Genomic DNA, 23,128 nt, shown 5'->3' with positions numbered 1-23,128 from the left:
GATTATATAGTAATTAGCCCCTCTATTCGAAAACAAACGTATTTAATATTTTACCATAAAAATTATAAAATTCCAAAACAAATGTATTTAGTATTTTAACATTCGTATAACAACTCCTCATATGTGAGTTAGGTTTGTTGATTAGAGCAATGCGATCGTCTTTTTGCATTCATGTTTGAACCCCCTCTTAGTAAATTATAACCATTTAGAACGTAATATCATATTGCCAAAGAAATAGAATAACAAGTCCTAGTGGTAAGAAATATAACAAAAGATTCACGATATAAAAAGCGTGTTTGCATGTGTGTTAGCATGCGTGCAAAATGTTACGCGCAAAGCGGTTGCTGTTTTTTTTGTAATATGAATTGAGTTTCTTGCACACGAAGGTGCTTCGTGTACTTATACATTTTTATGAAATAACGTCGTAATTGACATAACAATCTAATGATGATACTGAAGTTCAATTGTAAGGAACACAACTGAAGTAAAAACACGCAACGTGTCATCATATAACCAAACTTGATTCAATCCCGTTCAAAAAAATAAAAAATAAAAAACAAAAAAACTAATTTTGTATTCATTCAGAACTAACTGTAGTGTTAATTATTCTTTTGTTGATTAAATTGCGTGGTTACTTCAGTACAACATATCAATCATACGTAAGTCTACATCAAAATCGTTTGGAGTTCAGGCATGCCACATGCTATTTTAAACTTATTTTTTTCACTAAAAGAAAATAAACATTACTTTTATAAATATGAGAAAGCAAATTTGTTGAAGTTTAATGTAGTATATATCATTCATTTTATCTCTAACTTTTAAAATAAATCACTTACGTAAACATATTTTCTCTCTTTCATTAAAATAACAAGGGCGGAAAATCATATTTTCTCTTATTTCCGCTAAACATGGATTACTTGTACAACTCGTAGTAGATGTTCTGAACTTTTCTAAATCCCATCAAATGTGAAAATTCTGATGATTCGAGCACATTTGAGGATCTTTCTTGTGAAAAAAAAAGAAGCTATTATACTTGTACAAATTGAATATATTTCTCTATGGTACTATTGGTATGTGAGTTGGAATTTAAATCAGGTTCTGTTGTCTTTGTTAGGTTGGTCGGACCATTCACGTGATCAGATGACTTGACCTAAGATTTTTCGAGGTTGTGCATTTACATTCTTTATGGTCAATTGTTATGAGAAAGACGTACTTACACCTGGTAGTCATTATGCGCGTATCCTAAAGCATAATGCACGGAATGGATGGGAATGGGCACGAGTGAGCTTTTTTGTACGTGGGCCAAGAGGTGGGCCGAAAGGCCCAATCCCATAAGTAATCCATCTTGAAGGTGTCGCATTAATATACTTTTAAATTAGGTGATGCTAGATAGGCTTTTTTTTTTTACCATATTTTAGATCATATTTTGTGGACCACATTATTTGAAGGTTGATGGTTGGATTCTTTCTTTAAATCATTAAAAAAATAGTCTAACCATCAATTGTCATATCATGTATTTTATACCATATAGTCTAAAAAGATGGTCTCCCAAGCATTTTCCCTCTAAATAAAACAAATTTGCGATGAGTAATGTTAGAAAAACCACATTTTCTTATCACATTTATGTACCATGTGACATGGCAATTGACAAATATAGTCAATATGGCAATATCCAATGAGATAATATATATATATATATATATATATATATATATATATATATATATATTTAATGAGATAAACTCATTAATTGATATGACATATACTAATCACTTGTCACATCACGTGGTACATGAATGTGGTAAAAGTTTGTGATCTCTTTAGCAATTTTTTTTTCCAATTTTTCTCGAGTACTAATATACATTCACAATTTTTTTTGGGCCTTGGGTGTCATCAATGACAATTTGGCATTGACTTTTAGTCTACTTAGGCTTGTAACCATAGCTATAACAGTCGGACTTTTCCTTCTATGGAAACTCGTTAATTGACACGGTATATACACCTCATTTGCCACATCACATAGTACATGAATGTGGTCAAAAATTGAAATCTCCCTAACGTTTTAATTTTGAAATTTTTCTCAAGTACTTATATACAGACATTCACGTTTTTTCTTGGGCTTTGGGTGTCATCAGTGACGATCTGGTATTGACTTTTAGTCCACCTAGGCCTGTAACCATAACTATAACGGTCAGGCTCTTCCTCCTATGGAAACTCATTAATTGACATACATACACACCTCATTTGCCACCTCACATGATACATGAATGTGGTCAAAAGTCTAAATCTCTCTTAACATTTTCATTCTGCAAGTTTTCTCGAGTGCATTCAGACATTCACGTTTTTTCTTGGGCTTTTGGATGTCATTAGTGATGATTTAGCATTGACCTTTAGTCCACCTAAACCTGTAACGATCGGACTCTTTTTTTTATGAAAGTGGTGCCCACATGCATGTTTTTACAATCTCTGATATCCGTTACTAAAACAGGATTATATAGTAATTAGCCCCTCTATTCCAAAACAAACGTATTTAATATTTTACCATAAAAATTAAAAATACCAAAATATATATTTTACCATAAAAGTTTTAAATATCCAAAAAATGTATTTAGTATTTTACCTAAAAATAAAATATTCCAAACAAACTTATTTACCATAAATTTTTTAAAAATATTAAAAAGATCTCAGTTTACAGTATTTATCCTTCATTTTTTATGAGTTTTATCTTTCATTTTAAAAAACCATATTTCAAACTACCTAATTTAATGTTGTGTGCACTGAATTTGTACACTAAATGATATGTCACAAATTAAATTTGTACTTTAATCTAAATTGGAAATTGACTAATAATTGTAATAAAAATCTATAAAGTATAGAATGTGCCACATCATTTAGTGCATAAATATGATAAATGTAGCATCACCTTTTAAACTAGTTATTCATTTATTTATCTCCATTCTCTCCATCGATTACCAATAGTTCAACTAAACCCTACATCCCTAACTTTGGTAATTCAAAAATCGTATAACGATTCTCTAGATATGAGTTAAGTTTATTGACTAGGGCAATGTGCTAATCCTTTTGCATTCATATTTGAATCACCTCTCAATAAATTATTACAATTTAGACTGTAATATCATATTGCCAAAGAAATTAATTGAATAACAAGTTTTAATGGTAAGAAATATAACAAAGGATTCACGATAGAATAAACATGTTTGCATGTGTGTTAACCTGTGTGCAAAAAGTAAAAGGAATACTATCCATGCCCGCGTTAGCGCGCGAAAAGGTTGTTGTTTTTAAATATGAATTGAGTTTCTTGCACGCGAAGGTGCTTCGTGTACTTATACATTTGAATAAATTGTAACAATGGTCTTTCAACTTTAATCAAATTGGAGTAATGATCCCTCAACTAAAAATTCATTACCATTGGTATCTCAACTCAAAATGTGTAGCTATAGTTCTTTACATCAATTCCGTCAAAATTTTATGAAAATAAGTTATGTTGGAATAACCATTTATATAATTAGGGTCCCTCAACTCATCAAAGTGTGTAATTATGGTCATTTTCGTTAACTACGTCAAAATTTTTGTCAAAATGAGTTATGTTGAAATGACCATTACTACAATTGGGTTAAAGTTAAGGGACAATTTCTCTAGTTGAATTAAAGTTGAGGGACCAATGGTAGTGAATTTTTAGTTGAGGGACTATATATAGCTACACGTTTTGATGAGTTGAGGGACTAATGGTAATGAATTTTTAGTTGAAGGACCATTGCTCCAATTGAATTAAAGTTAATGGACCATATCTATAATTTACTCTATACATTTGTATGAAACAACGTACATAACAATCTAACGATATAGATACTGAAGTCCAACTGTATGGAACACAACTGAAGTGAAAACACGCAGCGTGTCATCATATAACCACCAAATTTGTTTAAGTGAAACTAATACTGTATTCATTCAAAACTAATTGTACGGTTAGTTACCTTTTATTGATTAAATCGCACTATAACTTCCGTATAAGTACGTCTAAATCAAAATCATGGGGAGTTCTGACATGCGACGTGCTATTTTAAACTTTTTTTTTTCACTAAAAGAAAACAAAACTTATTTTTATAAATATGAGAATGCAAATTTTGTTGAAGTTTAATGTAGTGTATATCATTTTATTATATTTTTAACTTTTTAAATAAAATCACCTACGTAAACTTATTTTATCTCTTTCATTAAAAAAAAAAAGGTGAAAAAACATATTTTCTCTCTCTTATTTGGACCCTTTCTATTAATTTTTTAATTATTAATTGTCCTTATTTGCATGAACTCCAAATATAAGATCTGCTCAATCCCAGAACACAATAACCCATTCTCTGTAATTCACAATCTTTCGCTCCCATTTTTCTACCCCAACTGGGCGTCTCTTCAGAATTGTAGAAAAAAAATGAGGTACGAAATTGTGCAGCTGGTGCCCAGACAAGCTGGCTGGCAACAAGAAGAAGAAGAAGCGGCGGCGGCGGAGGCATCTGGGTCCGGGAACTGGCGGGGTGAGACTAGCAATTCTGTCAGAGAAGGTAGGTGCTGTATGTGTTCGGTGGCTATGGCAGAGATAACTACCAGACAGACCAACCAGTTCACGTCTTTGCAAAATCCGAAAAATAATAATAATAATAAATAAATAAATCCCTTGATTTTTTGTTTGATTTTTCTGTTTTTTATTTTCTTAAGTGGTAACCTTGGTTTGCAGGGTTGGTTGTGAGTTTTCTGGGGGAAATGTTTGAATCCTTTTGTGATTATTCATGTTGATTAATTTTCAAGGGGGGTTCTGCGGGCTTGTAAGTAGCTAGGGTGGGTTTAATTTGGTAAAGGGGTGTGATATCCACACATTCATTTTTACTTCTCATACACTCTTTATTAATTTATTTCATTTGATCTTCTTCAATTCACTCGATCCGACGACTAGAAATTAAGAAGGTGTTTGAGAAGTAAAAATGGATGTTTGGATGCATACCCCTTTGGTAAACTCATGGTTCATCTTGTTTGGAAAAATTGGAATCAACCGATGTGATGGGTTGATTTTCGAACCGTGCTCTTTTTTTTTGGTGAAGTTTTTCTTTCGAACAATGATTGGCTAATCAAGGATGAGTATGAACTCTTACTCAAAATTTTGTGTGTTCGAATCACAGAGTACCGTTTATATTATAGATCACTTTGTAAAAATCATCTCTGACAATTAAAAATGATCTAAAATTAAGATCGTTTAGTCAATCAATTGTAGCAAATACATAGACGATTCGTAATATTTTTACCATTCATTTGTTTTAATTTATATAGTTCGATGACTAAACAACCTTAGTTTTAATTGAATTTTTTCAAGGCGATCTAGTAATTTATAATATTAATGGTTTTAATCATAAACACAAAGTTTTGTGAATCAGTAACGAACAATTTTAAGTAGGAATTCTTACTTATCTCACGAGTAGCCAAGTATTATTATTAACTTTTTGCAACAATTCTTGTAAAGGCTTCATAGGGTAGCTAGGGTAAGCTGTTGAGTTTTGATTTTAGAGGGTTTCATCGGGTATCATATGACACTTCAACATAGTACCAGAAAACAATCATGCTAGCTTATGCATTATTATGCGCCCGATTTTTTTCGCTTCTAACAACTAAGTAAAGCACTAAGATATCGTTCTACTGAATATTTGTTGTTTGTTATACAATTTCGAACACTGCTTTGAGTGAGTTATTATTTTTCATGTCTGTGTATTAATGCATGTTATAGAGATTGTTTAATTTTTGAGATTATTAATTTGCTTATTCTGAATTGTTGATTGCAGTTTCATGGAGGCAACCGTCACCCTTTATCAGAGCCAACTTACCAATTCCAAGGGACAATCACAACTGCACCACTGCTGGTGATAATCTCTTCGTAAATCAAACACATTCATTAAGACAGCCGGCGCCTGTGATCAGAGGTTCATGGAGGCAACCGGCGCCAGGGATGAGAGGTACCGTACCAACTCCAGGGGACATCCACAGCAGCACCACTGTTGGTGATAATCTCTTCGTACAACAAACACATTCAAGGAGGCAGTCGGCGCCAGTGATCAGAGACACCGTACCAGCTGCAAGTTCATGGAGGCAGCCGTCGCCGGTGATCAGAGGGGCCCTACCAACTCCAAGGGATAGCCACAACTGCACCACGGCTGGTGATAATATCTTCGTACAACGACGAACACATTCAAGAAGACAGTCAACGCCGGTGGTAAGAGGCACCGCACCAGTTACGCATTCATGGAGGCAGCCAACGCCGGTGACCGGAGACACCCTTCAAACTCCAAGGGACAACCACAACTGCACCACTGGTGATGATAATCTCTTCGCCTCTAGAGGTACCGATGATACGAACCCTCTCAAAGATTTGCATATAATTTAATATTATTTTTTTAATATTATTTTATCATAAAAATAAACAATTCCAAACAAATGTATTTAGCACAAAAATTTGGCCCAGGCCACACACAATTGCCCTTTTTATGTTAAGTTTAAAAATTAAAAATTAATTTAGAAAATTACTTTATATTTTTTATTAAAAATTTCTTTTTACGAATATTAAAAAAAATATTTTGAAAAGGAAATGAAGCAACCCATGAAAACACCCATTCCGTGGCATTTTTAATTTTAATTTTAAGTCGTTTAAATATATTTAATTACTATTTAGCCCTTATTAATTTAATAAGAAAGGGCAATTTATAGAAGTTTGAATGTTTCATCAAATTGCCCATCTGTCCTTACATATGGAAATAAAGTTTTCAAAATATTCTAAAAGAAGATTTCCACTTACATTATTTATCTTTCATTCAAAAATTTATCTTTTATAAAACATATATTAATAAAAATACAAAATAACTAGTTCTTCATTTATTTATCTCGTACTCTCTTTATTATCTCACACTCAATTTCATTTACCAATAGTTTAATTAAATCCTACATCCCAAATTTTAATACTTCAAAAATAGAATAACAATTCCGCAAATATGAGTTGGCATGTTAACTAGGGCGGTATGATCGTCCTTTTGCGTTTGAGTTTGATTCTCCTTCCCAATAGATTATATAATTTATAATGCAAAATAGTATTGCCAAAAAAATCTAATCAAAAGTCTTAAAGATAAGAAAGATAAAGATTCAGAAAAGCATGTTTGCACGTGTGTTAGCACATTTAGGCTATTATAAGCTGAGTTTCCTGCACTCGAAGGTTCTTTGGTACTTATATTGTTAATGAAATGGTGTCACAATTTATGCAACAAACTAACAATGATACTGAAATTTAAGTCTAAATGTAATGAACACAAGTGCAACGAAGACATGTAACATGTCATCATATAACCATTTTTTCATATAGAAAAACTAGTTTTTGTATCCATTCTGAACTAAGGCCATCTCTAACCGAAAGATGGTCAAATGGCTCGTTTTAGCCTTATAGCCTTTCAAGAAATTAATATTTTAATTAATAGTGCATGGCCATATTTCTTACTATCTCCAACCGATGGGCCAAATGGTCATAGGCTAAACATAGCTATGTGATAAAAAACCATCTCCAACTGAGTGGCCAAAAGGCCATAGGTCCAAATATAATTTATTATTTAAATTTAAAAATTACAAATTAAATTTAAAAACTACAACAACTTAAATTTAAAGTCTAAAATTATCATCATCATCATCATCATCATCATCCGCCATTATAGGATGATAGTCGGAGGTAAACAATTGTCGTTGGGTCCAAACCCTACTTTTCATTGCAGATGTGTCCATTTGAAAATTATTGAAAGATGTAAGAAAATAGAATATGATTAATTGAAATAGAATGAAGTGAGATAGTATGGAATGGTGAAAATAATGTGAGAAATGGTGTAGGAATGACTTAGGTATTTATAGGAAAAAATGAGAATTTTTTTTTGTTTTTAAATTTGGCCAGAAAATAAAATAAAATAAAAATCAAATCCAATGGTAACTGACATCAGCATGATGTCAGTTACCGTTGGATTCAAATATGTGGCCCAGCCTGGGGCTAGCTAGTTGGCTCCTTTGGGCCAACTGGTTGGCCATTTTCTCTTTTTTTTTGGCCCGGTGGGATCCACGAGCCCTTTGGCACAACCCTTGGTTATAGACCGTTTTTGTGTCATTTTAGATTATTTTCGGCCATCTGGCTAGATCGATTAGAGATGACCTAACTTTATGGTTAATTACTCTTGTTGATTAAACCACGTTGTAGTTTCTGTACAACATGTCAATCATATGTTCTATCTTATTTGAGAGAGATTTTTCAATGTAACCGAAACCCGAGATGATACATTACGTGTTATTATACAAATGATGATATATGTGTTTTAAAAAATTAATAATTTAAAAAATAAAATTTTCTACCACTTATATAAAAACACTGATGTACTAGTCTTATTCCAGTCACAATAAAAAATTTCTCCTTATTTGGACCCTTTCTTTTATTGTTTTTAATTATTCAATGTCCTTATTTGCATGAACTCGAAAAATAAAATCAGCTCAATTCCAGAACACAAAAACCCAAATTACAAAAAAAAAAAAAAACCCAAAATTAAAATTCTTCTCTGTAATTCAGCATCTTCACTGCCCCATTTTTCTAACCCAATTGGGCATCTCTTCCCAATTGTTTAACCAGAGAAGATAATGAAGTGGGAGAGGGTGCAGCTGCAGCCCAAGCAAGCTCACCTGCAGCAAGAAAGAGTGGCGGCGGCGGCGGCGGAGGTGCATGGCCCCGGGAAGCGGTGGGGCCACACCTGCAATGCAATCAACGAAGGGCGGTTGCTGTATGTAATCGGTGGCTATGGCAGAGAAAACTGCCCAACCAATGAAGTTCACGTCTTTGACACTGGTGGGTCTTCCCCAAATGCTAAAAATTTACCTAGATTATTCGTTTAATTTTTGTTTTTACCCTTTTTTTCCATGTGGGTTTGTGTAATGTTGGTTGCTGGTGATTTTTCTGGGAAAAAGTTTGAATCTTTATGTAACTAACCATGTTGAATAATGTTTAAGGGGTTTTTAGTTGGCTTGTAATTAGGGTTTTGAAGGGTTTAATTTCGTAAAATTTGGTCTTGTTTTGGAAAATTGGAATCAAATTTTGTGATGGGTTAATTGTTCTGCAACAATTCTTGAGTAAATGCTTCATAGGGTTATGCTATTGAATTTTGATTGCTAGAGGTTTCATTGGTTTTACTTTAGGCACACAAGCTATAAGCTTTTTTCTGCTATTGTATTTTAAAAGAGATTACATTGGGGCAGCTAAAAACCGTCGTTTGATGAGCCTGCGTAGTATTAGGTGGTTGGTAACATCCCAAGGTGGTTTTCTTTGTATCTTTACTGTTTGTTATTTGTCTTTGTTATAAAATTTGAATAGTGCTACGATGAGCTCTTTAATTTTGTTTCAAATTTTCCTGTAGATGTTAACTACTAGCACTCTGCATTTTTCTGTGTGTTGTTGCATTTTATATAGAGATTGTTTTTGAGATTGTTAGTTCTCTTATTCTGCTGACTGCAGCTACACATTCATGGAGCCAGCCAGCGATCAAAGGAACCCCGCCAACTCCAAGGGATAGCCACAGCTGCACCACTGTTGGTGATAATCTCTTCGTCTTTGGGGGTACGGATGGGATGAACCCTCTTGGGGATTTGCATATATTAGACACCTGTGAGTGACTTTCTCTCTTATATTTTTGCTTTTTCCCTAGCGATGATATCTTTTCTTGACTACATAGCATGCTCACCCTTATATATGTTATTTTGGGTCAAGTAATTCAATCAGATGATTCCTTTTCGGAAAATAAATAATTCAATCAGACGATTCTAAGTCCAGGGTGACAATTGACTTATTTCCTTATCCATTTTGGATTGGTATATCGAAGAGTTGAAACTAGATATACTCAATTCTCAACATTTACTAACACTGTTACCATTTAGGGCTTATATCGAATTCGTTATTATTGATTTTCGAACTACGTAACCAGATTTATTCAATTCTCAACACTTATTGACACTGCGGCCTTTTAAGGTTATAGCAAATTCTTTATTATTGATTTCTGAACTATGCGTACCACCAATGTGCCCGCTTATGGTCTTAATGTTTGTGTAGCTTTACATACATGGATATCTCCAAGTTTAAGAGGTGAAGGACCAGAGGCACGAGATGGTCATGGTGCTGCCCTTGTTGGGAAACGGCTATTTATATTTGGTGGCTGTGGAAAATATGCTAGTAGTGACAATGAAGTGTACTTCAATGATCTTTACATTTTGAATACAGGTAGGTTTCCATGTAACGTTAGTACATTCATCACTTAAGTGATGATTGGTTTGAACTACTTTCGTCACACTTTTTTCTGACAGTAATTGTGCATTTACATCACACTGATCTTACGAGTTTATTTGCTTGATATATCTCACTTTAGTAAAGTCTATAACTATTATGTGCGTCTTGCTAACAGTTTTGTTGTTAAAATATAATGATTATGCATTTGCATGGTACCACTCGCATTGATCTTATGAGTTAACTTATTTGCATGTCCTCTTTCTCTTGTCGTGCTGTGAGTTTATAGGATTGCACAGGGTCATCTCTGTCACCTTGTTCTTTTTAGAATCTAGAGTGGGAGGAAGACGAGAGGGAGTGTTCTAGGTGTAGGACATCACATTCAGTTTTTAATTGCCTTGGGGGTCTACATTTACCTAGAACCTGACCACTCGACTTAACTAGGTCACTCATCAATACAGATAGCACATAAGACATGTTTAATCCATTTTCTTATCCTATCTTGTAGAGACATTTGTATGGAAACGTGCTACAACATCAGGCAACCCACCATCTCTGCGTGATAGCCATACTTGTTCATCTTGGAAGAACAAACTAATTGTGATGGGTGGTGAAGATGCGCACAATTACTATTTGTCTGATGTCCATATACTTGATACAGGTATCATTATTTTCAGAAATTTCTTTGCCCAATTGCAAGTTTATTAAAGTTTTTACGTAATTTAGATACCAATAGTAAGTAGTACCTAGCTTCTGGATATTGTATATGATATATACCTTCTGTAACTCTTGTATTATGGTACTTCATTAGATACTCTAATTTGGAGGGAGCTGAAAACTACTGGCCAGTTTATGACACCCCGAGCGGGTCATTGTACTATTGCTTTTGGGAAGAACTTATTTGTTTTTGGGGGGTTCACAGACTCTCAAAATCTATATGGTGACCTTTACATGCTTGATGTTGGTAAGTTTCAAGAAATTCTCGAAAACATTCACCTTTGGCTATTTACTTTTATGGCTTGTTTGAAGCTTCTCAACCTTCTTGTCCATCCACCTTTGGTTACATGTACTTTATGTTCTTTCCGTTGCTCTAATTTTTATGGAATTGTATCCTTAGATACCCACTCTATCTTAACTGTGGTGCAGATACTGCTGTGTGGACCAAGGTGCTAACTGCTGGTGATGGGCCTTCTGCTAGATTTTCTGTTGCTGGGGACTGTTTGGATCCTGTCAAGGGAGGTGTTCTTGTATTTATTGGTGGTTGCAATAAAGGTCTTGAGGCACTGGATGATATGTTTTACCTAAACACAGGTTAAGTATCATCTTTCCAATCCCCCCACCACCGCCTCCCCGAAGTATCAATATAGTCTAATTAGGGTAAAATTTCATGTGTATGGAATCTGAGAGTCTTACCGGCCTGATATATTTTCTAATTTTAGGACTTGAAAGGAAGCTAGAGAAATTATCGCTGAGGAAGCAGTTGAAGCTAAAGTGCCAAGAGCAAAATCTCGCTTCTGTTCACGACAGAGCTCTTGGTCCGGTTGGAACTAGTGCTGATATGAGCCAACCCATGCCAGTTCCATATGACCAACCATGTAAGTGATATTTACTAAGATAAAGTGTCCTGTTTTTCATTTTTTTTTATGCATCAAAATTTACCTTTTTTTTTTTCAAATTTGCAAACTCCTAAGTTATTTAGAGGCAGGGAAAGCTGTCTAACCCTAGGAAGTTCTCGCTCACTCTTTTCCTTTTTTTTTTTTTTTTTTTTTTTGTCACCATCCAATATTCTTCTTGAATACAAATTTCATAATTTTAATGAAAGCAGTCATTGTGACCAAGTTAATGTATTCAGCAAACAGAAAAATGGAAAAAAAAAATGTAACCGAAACAAAAAAGAAAAAAATCACTGGTTGAATATGTACTTTGAGGAGGGATTTTGATGTCTTTTACAAATGATCTTGTGCTATAGCTGCAGGCAGACAGGATATCCCATTGAATCAATCTGAGCTTGATTCGGGGAAGAAGACATTTGTTGGAAAGGTTACTGACAAACTTGCTGATGGATATGCAATTGAAACTGTTATGGACGGAAAGCTTCTTCGTGGTATAGTGTTTCCCAACCAGCCAGGGTTTAACGTTGATATTCCTAGTTCCAGCAGGTAAGAATTTGGTGATCTCTGTGTGTGTGTTTTGCTGAGGAATATTACTTTTATACTTGAATATCAATCACTATACTGCGTTTTCCTAGAATATTTTAATTCAACTTTGATCATGTAAATCGCTTATCAGGAAGCGGACTGCCGGTGAAGCTGGTGGTTTGATGTCAAATGGTGATTACAGCAGCAACTCAAAAACTTCTAGAGGCATCAGGCAAGAAATAATAGATCCGACGGATAATGTTCATGGAAAGGCGCCCATATCTCATGAACAGACAGAAGCCGCTGCAGCTTCCATTTCAAACAATCAAGCATATTCGGCCGCTTCTCACTTGCATAAGGTCTGATCCTTCTTTCCCTTGTTTGTCCTGTGCACACTGAATGCTATCTGTTGTAGGATATATTTTCGACCTAAACCCCTGGACTCTTATGCAGGATACTGGAAACCCTGAGCAGTCAGTGGTTCTGTCAGTGGTTCCTTTGAATCTGAGTAAAAATCAGACCAATGATGCTCCAAACTCCAACTCTGAAGTTCTGGGAGACATCAGGACTCATAGGACAACTGATGCACCAAATTTCAACTCTGAAGTTACAAAGGAAAGTTTGTCTGCCTCAGCTAATTCCGCTGCTGCTTCATCCCTAAACCAAGGTAGGAATGTAATGAGATTTATGACGTATTTGGTTTGCTACAGGTTCATTAGCATTGTACGCAAATGCTTATGCTTACTGCAACAAGTTATGCCAATTGCTAAAGCAACCTGTACCATCGTCTCTTACTGATCTTCTGATGACCTAACTTGGCCGTCTAATGTTCTGCTGGCAGGTGACGGGAAACTAACACCGGATGGACAGAACGACGCAGCATCCATTTGAAAGAGTTTGGTTGAGGATAGCTTCTGAACATAACCAGAAATGAAAAGCCACCGGCTATCTGTACATTCATCATGTGAAGGAGATCTTAGATGCCTACGACGGGAGATACAGAATTTTCCTACCGGTGTTATCTGCAAACCTCCTATAACAGTCGTAGGTCAAAAACTCTAGTTTATAGCGCTCATCAAAACTCCGGCGAATTCTCAGTTAGGCCCTTCTCCCAATTGAAAGGGGAAAAAAGAGGCGGTTTTTGCTTATAAGAAGTTGGGCAACTCTTTTAGGTTTAATCTCCTTGAGATGTGAAAATTTAGCTTAAATTTTACTTTCCTTGTTATTGTTTACAGTCTCCGTTAGATGGAAATTAGTTACCTGGATAATTTTCTCTGGTTTTATATTTGTACTTATTTGGGACATGAATTTACCCCATATGATCTCACCCAATACGAAAGAGTAGGGAGAAAAAATGTTCGTCCCGGAGGTGTTTTTCAAGAACCCTGTACAAATTTTGAGCACAAAAATGGAGGGACACATCTTGTGACATCCCACATCGTCTAAAGGAGTGATCCTTAAATGTATATTTACATCCCTATCTAGCACGATACCTTTTAGGAGCTCACTGGTTTCGGATTTTGTATGAACTCCGAAGTTAAGTGAGAAAGAGGCCTAAGCACTCCCAGGATGAGTGACCCACTGGGAAGTTGCTCGTGAGTTCTCAAAAGTTGCTTGTGAGTTTCCAAAAACAAAACCGTGAGAGAATGGTAAGTTTAAAACGGATAATATCGTGCTACGATGGTAAAACGGGCCCGAGATGTGGTGGACCCGAGCCGGGATGTGACACATCTCGTGTGCTTCTTTCCTTCCAAATAGAATCTAAGAAACTTGTATAACATGTAGTGCAATTGGGAACGATTATATTATCGGCCAACTTAACTCAAAAGTTTTAGCAGCATAAAAGCTTAAACCCAACAAATCTCTGCCACAGGAAGTGCTAGAATGTTACAAGAGAAATCATCCACAGAGGGTCCAAATCCCCGCCAAACTGACGATTCCAACTTTAGCGGCGTGAGGTTTCACTTGCCGCCACCACCACCAGCTCCAAACAGGTAGTCTAGGGATGATCCACCACCCGGAGCTGCGTGCACTTTTGTTGATGGGCGATCCTGTCAACCAAATTTTTGAAACCGTGAATACCAAAACTTAAGGGGGTAGTAAAAGTAAGATAAAGAGCATTTAAACTTCCTTTCTAACATCAGAAAGTATGCAGATCTGCGAATTACAGACTGCGAACAACCTATTCACGAGGGAAACAAAAATGTAGGCGAATAAATTTCTACCGAAATGGAGACAGAATTCTTAATTAGCATCAATGTGCTTGTTCTACCTTTCGTTCAGATCATAGCCCTAATAGTTAGTGTAAGGAAGCATATTGTTTGCCACAATTTATAAAATTTCATGCATTGACATATGATTTAGAGCAAAACATGACTATGAATAAAGATCATACTGTGATGAAGTTCCCGCAGTTCTGGCCATCAGCTCGGAAATAGTTGTTTGAGGTGTTCCCTGGAACGCCAGCAGGAATCTCCTTATTGACTTCTGCAGGTGGTGCGGAAGCAGTAGGCTTCTGAGCAGGTGATTCAGTGGTTGGAACCGGGGCCTGGTTCTGAGGAGCTGTAACCTTTTTCGGGGCAGGAGTCTGAGTTTCTTCTCCACCCCCAAACAGGTAGCCCAAAGAACTCTCTCCACCTCCGCTGCTGACTCCACGACCCATCTTCCTCGCCTCGAATGAATGGATACTGCACACATTTTCTCAACCAATTAAATAACAACGAATGAAACTAACACAAAGCAATACAACAACAAATCATTTTCCCGGCTATATAAATCCTATAATGCCATTGTGCTCGGTTCTGTGAACACAAAGCAATACCAACCAAAAAGTAATCAGGAATCACAACGAAAGCAAGAAAATACCATCTCACGTTACACCGTTCTAATCAATATCCATTTTCCGGGGATTATCTCCGATATATTTTGTGCTTTTACGCCACAATTCATGTTTCCAGATCTAGAAATTCATATTTTTCATTAAATTAAAAATGATTAAAACCCAACCTTGCCAATAATGCCACTCGGAGATCTCATATCAATACTAACTGAACACGAAATTCCATTTCTCGGTCAAATTGAACTCAAAAGTCCGAGTGCGAAATCTGACCCGAAAACAGTAATGAAAGATCGATTCAAGCTATTGAAAATTTGCAATTAATCAGCTTTATTAAACAAACTCACGCATCTGCAATCTGAAAAGTTGTAGCCAAATCAATAAGAATCAAAATTAAGCAAAGAAAATGCACAATGTAAAATTCCGATACAGATTCACCAAATCAAGAGTAAATTATTCCAATTAGCTAATTTCAGATGGTTTCATAGCACATTTTCCTGCATTTTCTCGGGAAACAAACAGTAGGTAGCGAGCGAGAGGGAGAGAGAGAGTGTTACCTGTGGGTGCGTTGCGTTGTTTGGACTTCAGATCTGAGTCGCAAGAGCACTGAGTAGTAAAGCAAGCGGCAACTTTCTATATTTATACTGAAATTCAAATCGCATGCGCTGGGGCCCATAACGAGAAGATATTTTTGGAATGGATTCGTTTTTCTAGGAAAAGGATTTTCCTCTAAATTTGGAGGATGATAATGGTCGTTTGTACATTATGCGATCAGTTTTCGTTAGTTACTATTTATATTTAATATTAAACTTTAACTTTTAAATGATTTCTAACTGCACGATGTATGATGAATGAACATAATCATTGGATCCCCAAGAAAAGGATCCGACCGTTTTTCTTAGTTAAGTTATATATTTTACTTTAATTCAAATTACTTAAAAGGTGAAGTTATTGATAACATTTTTAGGGTGCCGTGAATATAGCTTGGTGCAAGTATAATAATATAATAGCTTGAAAATTTAAGAAAAATAAATTTTGACAAGTTGTATTATGACATTCTGTGTTCCAAACCGTATTCTTAGCATACTGAAAAGTTTCTCACAATTAGTGTCTCACATTGTCTGAATTGTGTTAAAAAGATGGCAACCATGCTTACGTGGCAGAGTAATATAACGATTTCTTCCTTGTTGGCAATAAGAACCCATTTGTTGGGAATGAGTTCCAATCTAGATCTCTGTGTATGGAGTTCATAGACCGAGAGATCAAGCTCGTTCAAGAGAAAAAAAGATATCCAAACAATTTAAGTTTTTGAGTTTATATAAAGTGAGTTAGTGTGATAAGTTAATAAGAACACAGAATCCGTATTGGACCTCGAGCCATTTGTTGGGAATTCTCAAGTCTTGCCAATAATAATCTGCCACATGTATTACTTTCAATTAGACTCTCAACACCACATGTATTGCCCTCCATGGTTAGTTTCGGGAAGAGATCCCCTTCGGATCTCTCCCACGAAAACCACATAATCAATTAATCCAGACCCTTGAAATTTGTTTAAACGACTAAAATTATTATAACTTTTAACGGGCCCCATGTTTGTAGTCGTTTGATCAAATTTCAAGGGCCCGAATTAGTTGATTGTGTGGTTTTGGTGGCAGAGATTCAGAGGGGATCTCTTCCCGTTAGTTTCGGGTTGTATGTCGGGAATATGGAAATTCTTCCACGCACATTATTCTTCACTTAATTAGTTAAATCTCAACCGTTCACACGTAAAGTAAAAATATGGAGGTGAGAAGAAACTCGTGGGGATGTATCAACATTTGGGCCATTGCCCTAAAAATAACAATTTGGGCCAAATGAGACCTTATCAGCAGCCCATTAGCTGAAAACAACAATAAATATGGCCAGTGCAGAAATTAATTAGGCCCCATAAAAACAAAAATTAATTTTGAGTAAAATGACGAAATTACCCACCTATGGGAACAGGATAATAGGTAGCCGCGCGTCGAACGAAGCGAAAAGCAGTTAGAAAGTCCAATTGCCAATTGTACCAGCACCTCAGCACCCCACTCGCCGCCGCTTCAACTCCCTCCGCCGCCTCATTAATTTTCCTCTCTTCTTCTGCTTCTTCTCTCCGCCGCCGATTCGGTTGCTCCTCGCGGCTTCCCTTAATTCCGCCGTCAGAGATCTGCTTCGCACTGATACTGCCGATTGAACAGAGGTCGGTGCTCCGTTGACTACTATTTTCTTCATATCTTGAAACGTCTGATAAATATTTGATTAATTATCGAATTAATTGCGTTTTTGGGTTACTAATTCCAATCCTGTTTTCTTCGGGTCAGATTATCTTGTTTTTATTTCTATCTGTTGTTGATTAGCTTCCGAATGGTGATTCTGTTATTGCTTTGAAATGAATTTTGAACTGTTGATTTGATTGATTTATTGTTTGTGAATGCATTTTCTTGGGTGCTCAATTCTGGGCATATCAGCTGACTGAATGCGATTTTCGGGTTTTCAATCTGGATTAAATTCTTCATTAGGATAAGAAAACTACTTAATCCCAATGTTAACATGAAGAAAATTACTTAATCCCATTGCTATATGAAGAAAATTACTTAATCCCATTGCTATATGAAGAAAATTACTTAATCCCATCTCACTTCTGTGTGTATCAGCTGATTGAGTGCAATTTTCGGACTTTCGATGTTAGAAAGTTTCAATTTCTTTATTAGAATAAGTAAATTACTTCATCCCTTTGTTAATGCAAAGCAAACTACTTAATTCCATTTTTATATGAAGCAAATTACCTAATCCCATTGTTATATGACTGCTGAAGAATTAAGTCTCTTAGTAGTAGCGGAGGTTGGTCGTCAGGTAGAAGTTTCCCAATCAGCTCCATGGATTCTTTAGTTCAGTTTATTCCTTTTATCATTTGCTATGTTGTTTAATTTATATGACGGTAGTGATTTTAACTGAATATGCATATAACAACCTACAGTTCCGGGTTTTATGCATATGTGAATATGCACCCTGGACTGATTCATTTACTACTTTATTATGATTTTTTAATTGCATTCAATTCGATATGAAATTTGTAAATTTGAAATCCAAGCATGCGTTTAATGATATTGGTTTCCGGATGTTATATCTCTATTTTAATGAATTAGCTTATTTTTCTTTATTACTTGTGGAAAATGCATAAATGTCTTACAAATCTGATTTTTTGTTTATGTTGACCATTCTTTCAGGTGTTAGAAAAATTATTGTGAAGACCATTTTAGTTGACAATGCTTGGATTCAAGGAGAAGATTTCCCCAGTCATTAGCTACTGATCAATATGGAAACTGCAGAGTGTAGTGAAAAACCAAATTCACAGTCAGGAAGGGAGGACTCAGAGAAGCTCAGCGAGTCCAGGAACGATGCTCTGTTGGAGGAGCCTTCAGTAAATCTTAGTGCAGATTTGCCTCTAGCTGAAGCCCTGCCTTCTGTACTGCCAAAGAGACAGCGGAATAGATCTAGGAGTAGTAGTGCTAAAGTTATTAATAATTTAGATCTTGATTTAAGTGATAATACAGATTCAGTTCCAGTGCAAGCCTTGGAAATTCTGGTAAATCCGGTGGAATCCCAGCATAATGTGCAGAGGAGCCATTCCCCAAGTCCTGATGATTCAGATCTATGTTGTTTGAAGGGGACACTTTCAGTTGAGAGTATTACTCCTGAAAAAAATTCTTGTGTGCAGTCGTTGGGTAGGGATGCACATCAGGATTCTTCACTTGGGACTGATACACTGTTGGAGGATCCTTCAATGAGTATCGTTTCAGATTTGGTACCAGCTGAGTTACCGCCTTATGGAGACTTGAGTAATAGGAAGAGAAAGAAGGATATGATAAGTGTTGCCCCAGAATCTGAAGATTCATGCCCTGAGTCTTGTGTTGAAATTTGCACGGCAGTTTCAGAAAAGGAAGGACATCAAGAAGATTTGCTTCACAAACAAAAAAAGAAGAGAAATAAGCAGAATCAAAGGCATGAAATCCATGAGAATAATGATAAAAGTTGCGATATTTCTGTTGATACTTCTTTAGGGGAAACTATTATTCCAACAGTAGACCAGTCTGTAAAACCTTCTGTTGCAGGATTCTCCAAACAAGTGCTACAGGTGGCAAAGTCACAACCACCTATGGAGGGAATTAGTACAGATGAAAACTCAAAAATTGCTGAACCTATTGAAGATTTGAGTTGCTCAATGAAAAAGAAGAAAAATTGTAAAAGTAAAACCCGTGAGGGTAATGATGAAAATTGTGGTAATGACAAAAGTTGTGAGCTTTCTGTTGGTATTTCTGTAGTGGAAAGTGTTATGCCAGGAGTAGATCCGTCTCAACAGCCTCCAGTCTCAGAATCATTGGAACAAAAGCTCGAATTGACGCAACCACTTATGGAAGGAATTATTACGAAAATTAATTCAGAAAGTTCTGAACCTATTGAAGATTTGAGTTCCTCAAGCAAAAAGCAGAAAAAGCCTCGGTGGAAAAAGTCTAATGATGAAAGTTGTGGTAATGACAAAAGTGGTGAGCTTTCAATTGGTATTTCTTTAGTGGAAAGTATTATGCCAGGAATAGATCCCTCTCAGCAGCCTCCAGATTCAGAATTCTCAGATGAAAAACTAGATTTGTCACAAGCATTTGTGGAGGGAAATTGCACGACAGTAAGCTCAGAAGGTCCCAAGTCGCCTACTGTGGACTTGAGTTGCTCACAAGAACAGAAGAATAAGAATCGAAAGAGAAGGCATAAAACCAATGAGTGTATTGGTGAAAGATGTGATCTTTCTGTTGATGCTTCTTTAGGAGGAAATACTATGCCAGGAGTAGATCTGACTGTACGGCCTCCAGTTGCAGTGTTCTCGGAACAAGATCTAGAAGTGGAACAACCACTTGTGGAGGGAATTAGACAGAGAACCAATTCTGAGAGTACCAAACCCTATGAAGTTTTGAGTTGCTCACAAAAGAGAGAGTGTCTGAAGAAAAGGCTTGAAATGGGTGAGAGTAATGATACAAGTTGTGATCCTTCTGTTGGTACTTTAGTGGAGAAGATTATTCCAGGAGCAGATCCATCTCTACAGCCTCCGCTCGCAATAGTATCAGACCCAGAGCTCGATGTGTCTCAATTACTTTTGGAGGAAAGGACCTTACAGGAGCAAAATGAGGACAAGGATCAGAACAAGAGCTGTAATGCCTCAGGAAATAACGACACTAACCACCAAGTTTGCACTGGCTTTCCTTGCCAAGTTGTAAATGATGTTACTGATATAAAAGAATATTCTCCTATCCTCAAGGAACAAAATGGTCTACAAAAGAGTGCAGATGCTGGTTCAAGGAATAAAATTAACATGGAGGTTAGTGGCACTAAATCATATTGTTCAGATGCTTTTCCTGAATCTGACAATATTACTGATACAGAATGCACGGAAGCCAAAATTGAAGATCCTTCCTTGCCATCTTCGTCCGTAAAAGCTGATGTTGATTTGGCTGTTGTCGCGAAGGAGGGCAGTTGTTCACAGATATCAAACTCTGCTGTTGAAAGACCTCTTGTTAGTGTTTCTAAGAAAAAGCTTCTCATTCTTGATGTAAACGGGCTTCTTGCTGATATTGTTCAATTGGTTTCCGAGCAATATAAATTATATAGACCAGACACAACAATATCGAGGAAATCAGGTGATAATTTACATTTGAATGTATCTGGAGAGATACTTTTCTACCCTTACTGAAATCTAATCCCCACTTGTTTGTTCACAGTTTTTAAGAGGCCGTGTTGTGATTCTTTTCTACAATTCTGCTTTGACAATTTTAACGTGGGTGTTTGGTCTTCAAGAACCGAGTAAACTTCATTCTAGGACTGATACACCTGTTCCTTCTCTCATTTCTTTTTTTGGTTGGGTTATGATCTTTTACACTTGCCTTTTCAGGAAGAACGTGGAAATGGTGGTAGATTATCTTTGGGGAGATTCCAGAAAGAAATTGCTTTTTTGCTGGGTAAAACCATCTTAACCACTTAAGGACTTCTTCAGTATAGTTTGTTGAGTTAGGATAATCTTCTGTATTCTAACTTATTCAGTAAAGTAATTCAGTGTTACTTTAGCAATTTGTAGAACTTGTCTTTTGGATGCAATCAAGTCATCATTGCATTGAATTTCAGTTATATTGCTTTATTCTTACGGTGATTGGCGTGTGCAGAATCAATCCCACTGTACTACTACGAAGTTCAATACTCTTGACAACGAGGAAAAACCCCTTGTTTTGAAAGAACTTAAAAAGTTATGGGAGAAGCATGATCCTGATCTTCCTTGGGCGAGGGGAGAGTACAACGAGACAAACACATTATTAGTGGATGATTCACCATACAAAGCTTTATGCAATCCAGTTAGTTGATTAACTTGTTCCTCCTTATTTCTTCACTCATGGACATTACTGGTTTTAGTACAATGGTTACAACCTGAAACTAATACTTTTGTTTCTGATTGCTTAGGAGAACACAGCAATATTTCCCTACCCCTTTCGATTCAAGGATCGAAGAGATAGATCACTAGGTGAGATACCATTCAAGTTTTTGTTGTATTGGAAATGTAAGATCATTGGATGCACCTATATCACACATTCTAGCCTCACTCACATTTGCATTACACATGGTCGATCTCAATTAAAATAATTACGTAGGTTATAATTTGATTCAGGTTTGGACCTATTCTTGTCATTATGTCTTTCAAGTATTATGCGCGTTTGTGTGGCTTCACATCTTTGTGTTTGAGTTTGTAATTTTCAGTTTATCTACCCTCAACCTCGATGTTCTTGTTCACTTCTCTAAGTAGTACTCGCTTTTACTTCTAAGTATTTACGATGTTAGTGGTGTTAAATTTTAGCGTCCAGGTGTTTTATTACGGTTTCTTGTCTTTTGCACATTGTCATCACAGGGGAAGGAGGCGATATTCGTTATTATCTGGAAAGATTAGTTGAGGCTCAAAATGTTCAAGAATACGTGAAGCAGCATCCATTTGGCCAACGCCCCATAACAACAAAAAGTCGTTCATGGATATTTTATCGTCAAGTTATAGAGGATCAAGCAGTGTCACCCAAAAATTGATACCATTACTGGCAGGCGGAGTTGCAGTTGGCTAAAGTTACCCAGGAAACGGGTTCGTGGGTCGATTTTTCAGTTCTAATTCACCTCTTTTTGTACCAAAATATGGCAATGAATAATTGTGTAAGTTTTATTGGCAACCCACATGGAACCCTTTGCTCCCAGCCAAGATAAAATTGTTCGGCAGCTCCATCTTGAGAATCCTCTCTTGTACCCTGGATCCTTCGATGTTTTTTGCTTCCTAACGGTGCGGTGCAGTTCTAACGTGTAAAAGTATGATTCATTGTTTTGTTTCAGTTTTTGTTTACCAAGCATACAGAGCTAGAAGGATATAGCGTTTTACTCGACTTAGGTAAGAAATACGATATCTTCTATCTTCAAAGAGTTTGCTACTGAATTTTGTCGTTTTAGTTATATACAGGTTTTATATACAAGCGATATTCTTATTGTGTTCGATTAGTTGGTTATATGTTTCATACGACTTAGCAGATTCCTGTTTATAGTGTGCTAATGTGTTGATGTTTCATCACCGCGCATGTAACTCATGTGGTTCAGAACATTTACCTCCCACCCGGGATGGTGAGTTTGAATCTCCTCCTCCCGGAATATGGTTCTCTTGTACTTGAGCAATCATGGACCCAAGGACCTTCATTTGTGTATCAGAATCCGTAGCCTGACTTACTGCCTTGG

At 36.2% G+C, this 23,128-nt stretch overlaps 3 protein-coding genes across 5 annotated transcripts; 2 read left to right on the top strand and 1 right to left on the bottom strand.

Annotated features, from left to right (window-relative positions):
• Positions 1–4,352: 4,352 nt before the first annotated feature.
• On the top strand, positions 4,353–13,745 carry LOC103437901 (tip elongation aberrant protein 1-like). 2 transcript variants are annotated; one of them, XM_070824186.1, is made up of 13 exons: positions 4,353–4,577; positions 5,844–6,398; positions 8,702–8,914; positions 9,578–9,727; positions 10,169–10,336; positions 10,848–11,000; positions 11,151–11,303; positions 11,486–11,650; positions 11,779–11,934; positions 12,315–12,498; positions 12,629–12,836; positions 12,931–13,144; positions 13,319–13,745. In XM_070824186.1, exons 1-13 carry the CDS (start codon positions 4,448–4,450, stop codon positions 13,366–13,368), a joined length of 2,499 nt encoding a protein of 832 aa, XP_070680287.1. In that variant the 5' UTR covers positions 4,353–4,447; the 3' UTR covers positions 13,369–13,745. The 2 variants fall into 2 exon arrangements, with proteins under 2 accessions (XP_070680287.1, XP_070680286.1); XM_070824185.1 differs by having other exon boundaries at positions 12,309–12,498.
• Positions 13,746–14,259: 514 nt separating this feature from the next.
• On the bottom strand, positions 14,260–15,998 carry LOC103437900 (protein SPIRAL1-like 3). Its single transcript, XM_008376424.4, has 3 exons — positions 15,871–15,998; positions 14,873–15,164; positions 14,260–14,528 (listed from the first exon to the last, which is right to left on the bottom strand). The coding sequence occupies exons 1-3, from the start codon at positions 15,987–15,989 to the stop codon at positions 14,439–14,441; spliced, it is 501 nt and encodes a 166-aa protein (XP_008374646.2). The 5' UTR covers positions 15,990–15,998; the 3' UTR covers positions 14,260–14,438.
• A 1,328-nt stretch (positions 15,999–17,326) lies between these two features.
• On the top strand, positions 17,327–22,894 carry LOC103437899 (uncharacterized). 2 transcript variants are annotated; one of them, XM_008376423.4, is made up of 7 exons: positions 17,327–17,531; positions 18,559–21,018; positions 21,100–21,181; positions 21,270–21,336; positions 21,538–21,723; positions 21,830–21,890; positions 22,272–22,894. In XM_008376423.4, exons 2-7 carry the CDS (start codon positions 18,648–18,650, stop codon positions 22,439–22,441), a joined length of 2,937 nt encoding a protein of 978 aa, XP_008374645.2. In that variant the 5' UTR covers positions 17,327–17,531; positions 18,559–18,647; the 3' UTR covers positions 22,442–22,894. The 2 variants fall into 2 exon arrangements, 1 of the variants encoding a protein (XP_008374645.2); XR_011582266.1 differs by lacking the exon at positions 21,100–21,181.
• Positions 22,895–23,128: the final 234 nt, after the last annotated feature.

Source organism: Malus domestica, chromosome 06 (assembly GCF_042453785.1).
Source record: "Malus domestica chromosome 06, GDT2T_hap1".
In the NCBI taxonomy this organism is placed as follows: Eukaryota; Viridiplantae; Streptophyta; class Magnoliopsida; order Rosales; family Rosaceae; genus Malus; species Malus domestica.
The sequence above is the reverse complement of the archived record's forward strand: the minus strand, read 5'-3'. Positions and strand labels throughout refer to the sequence as shown.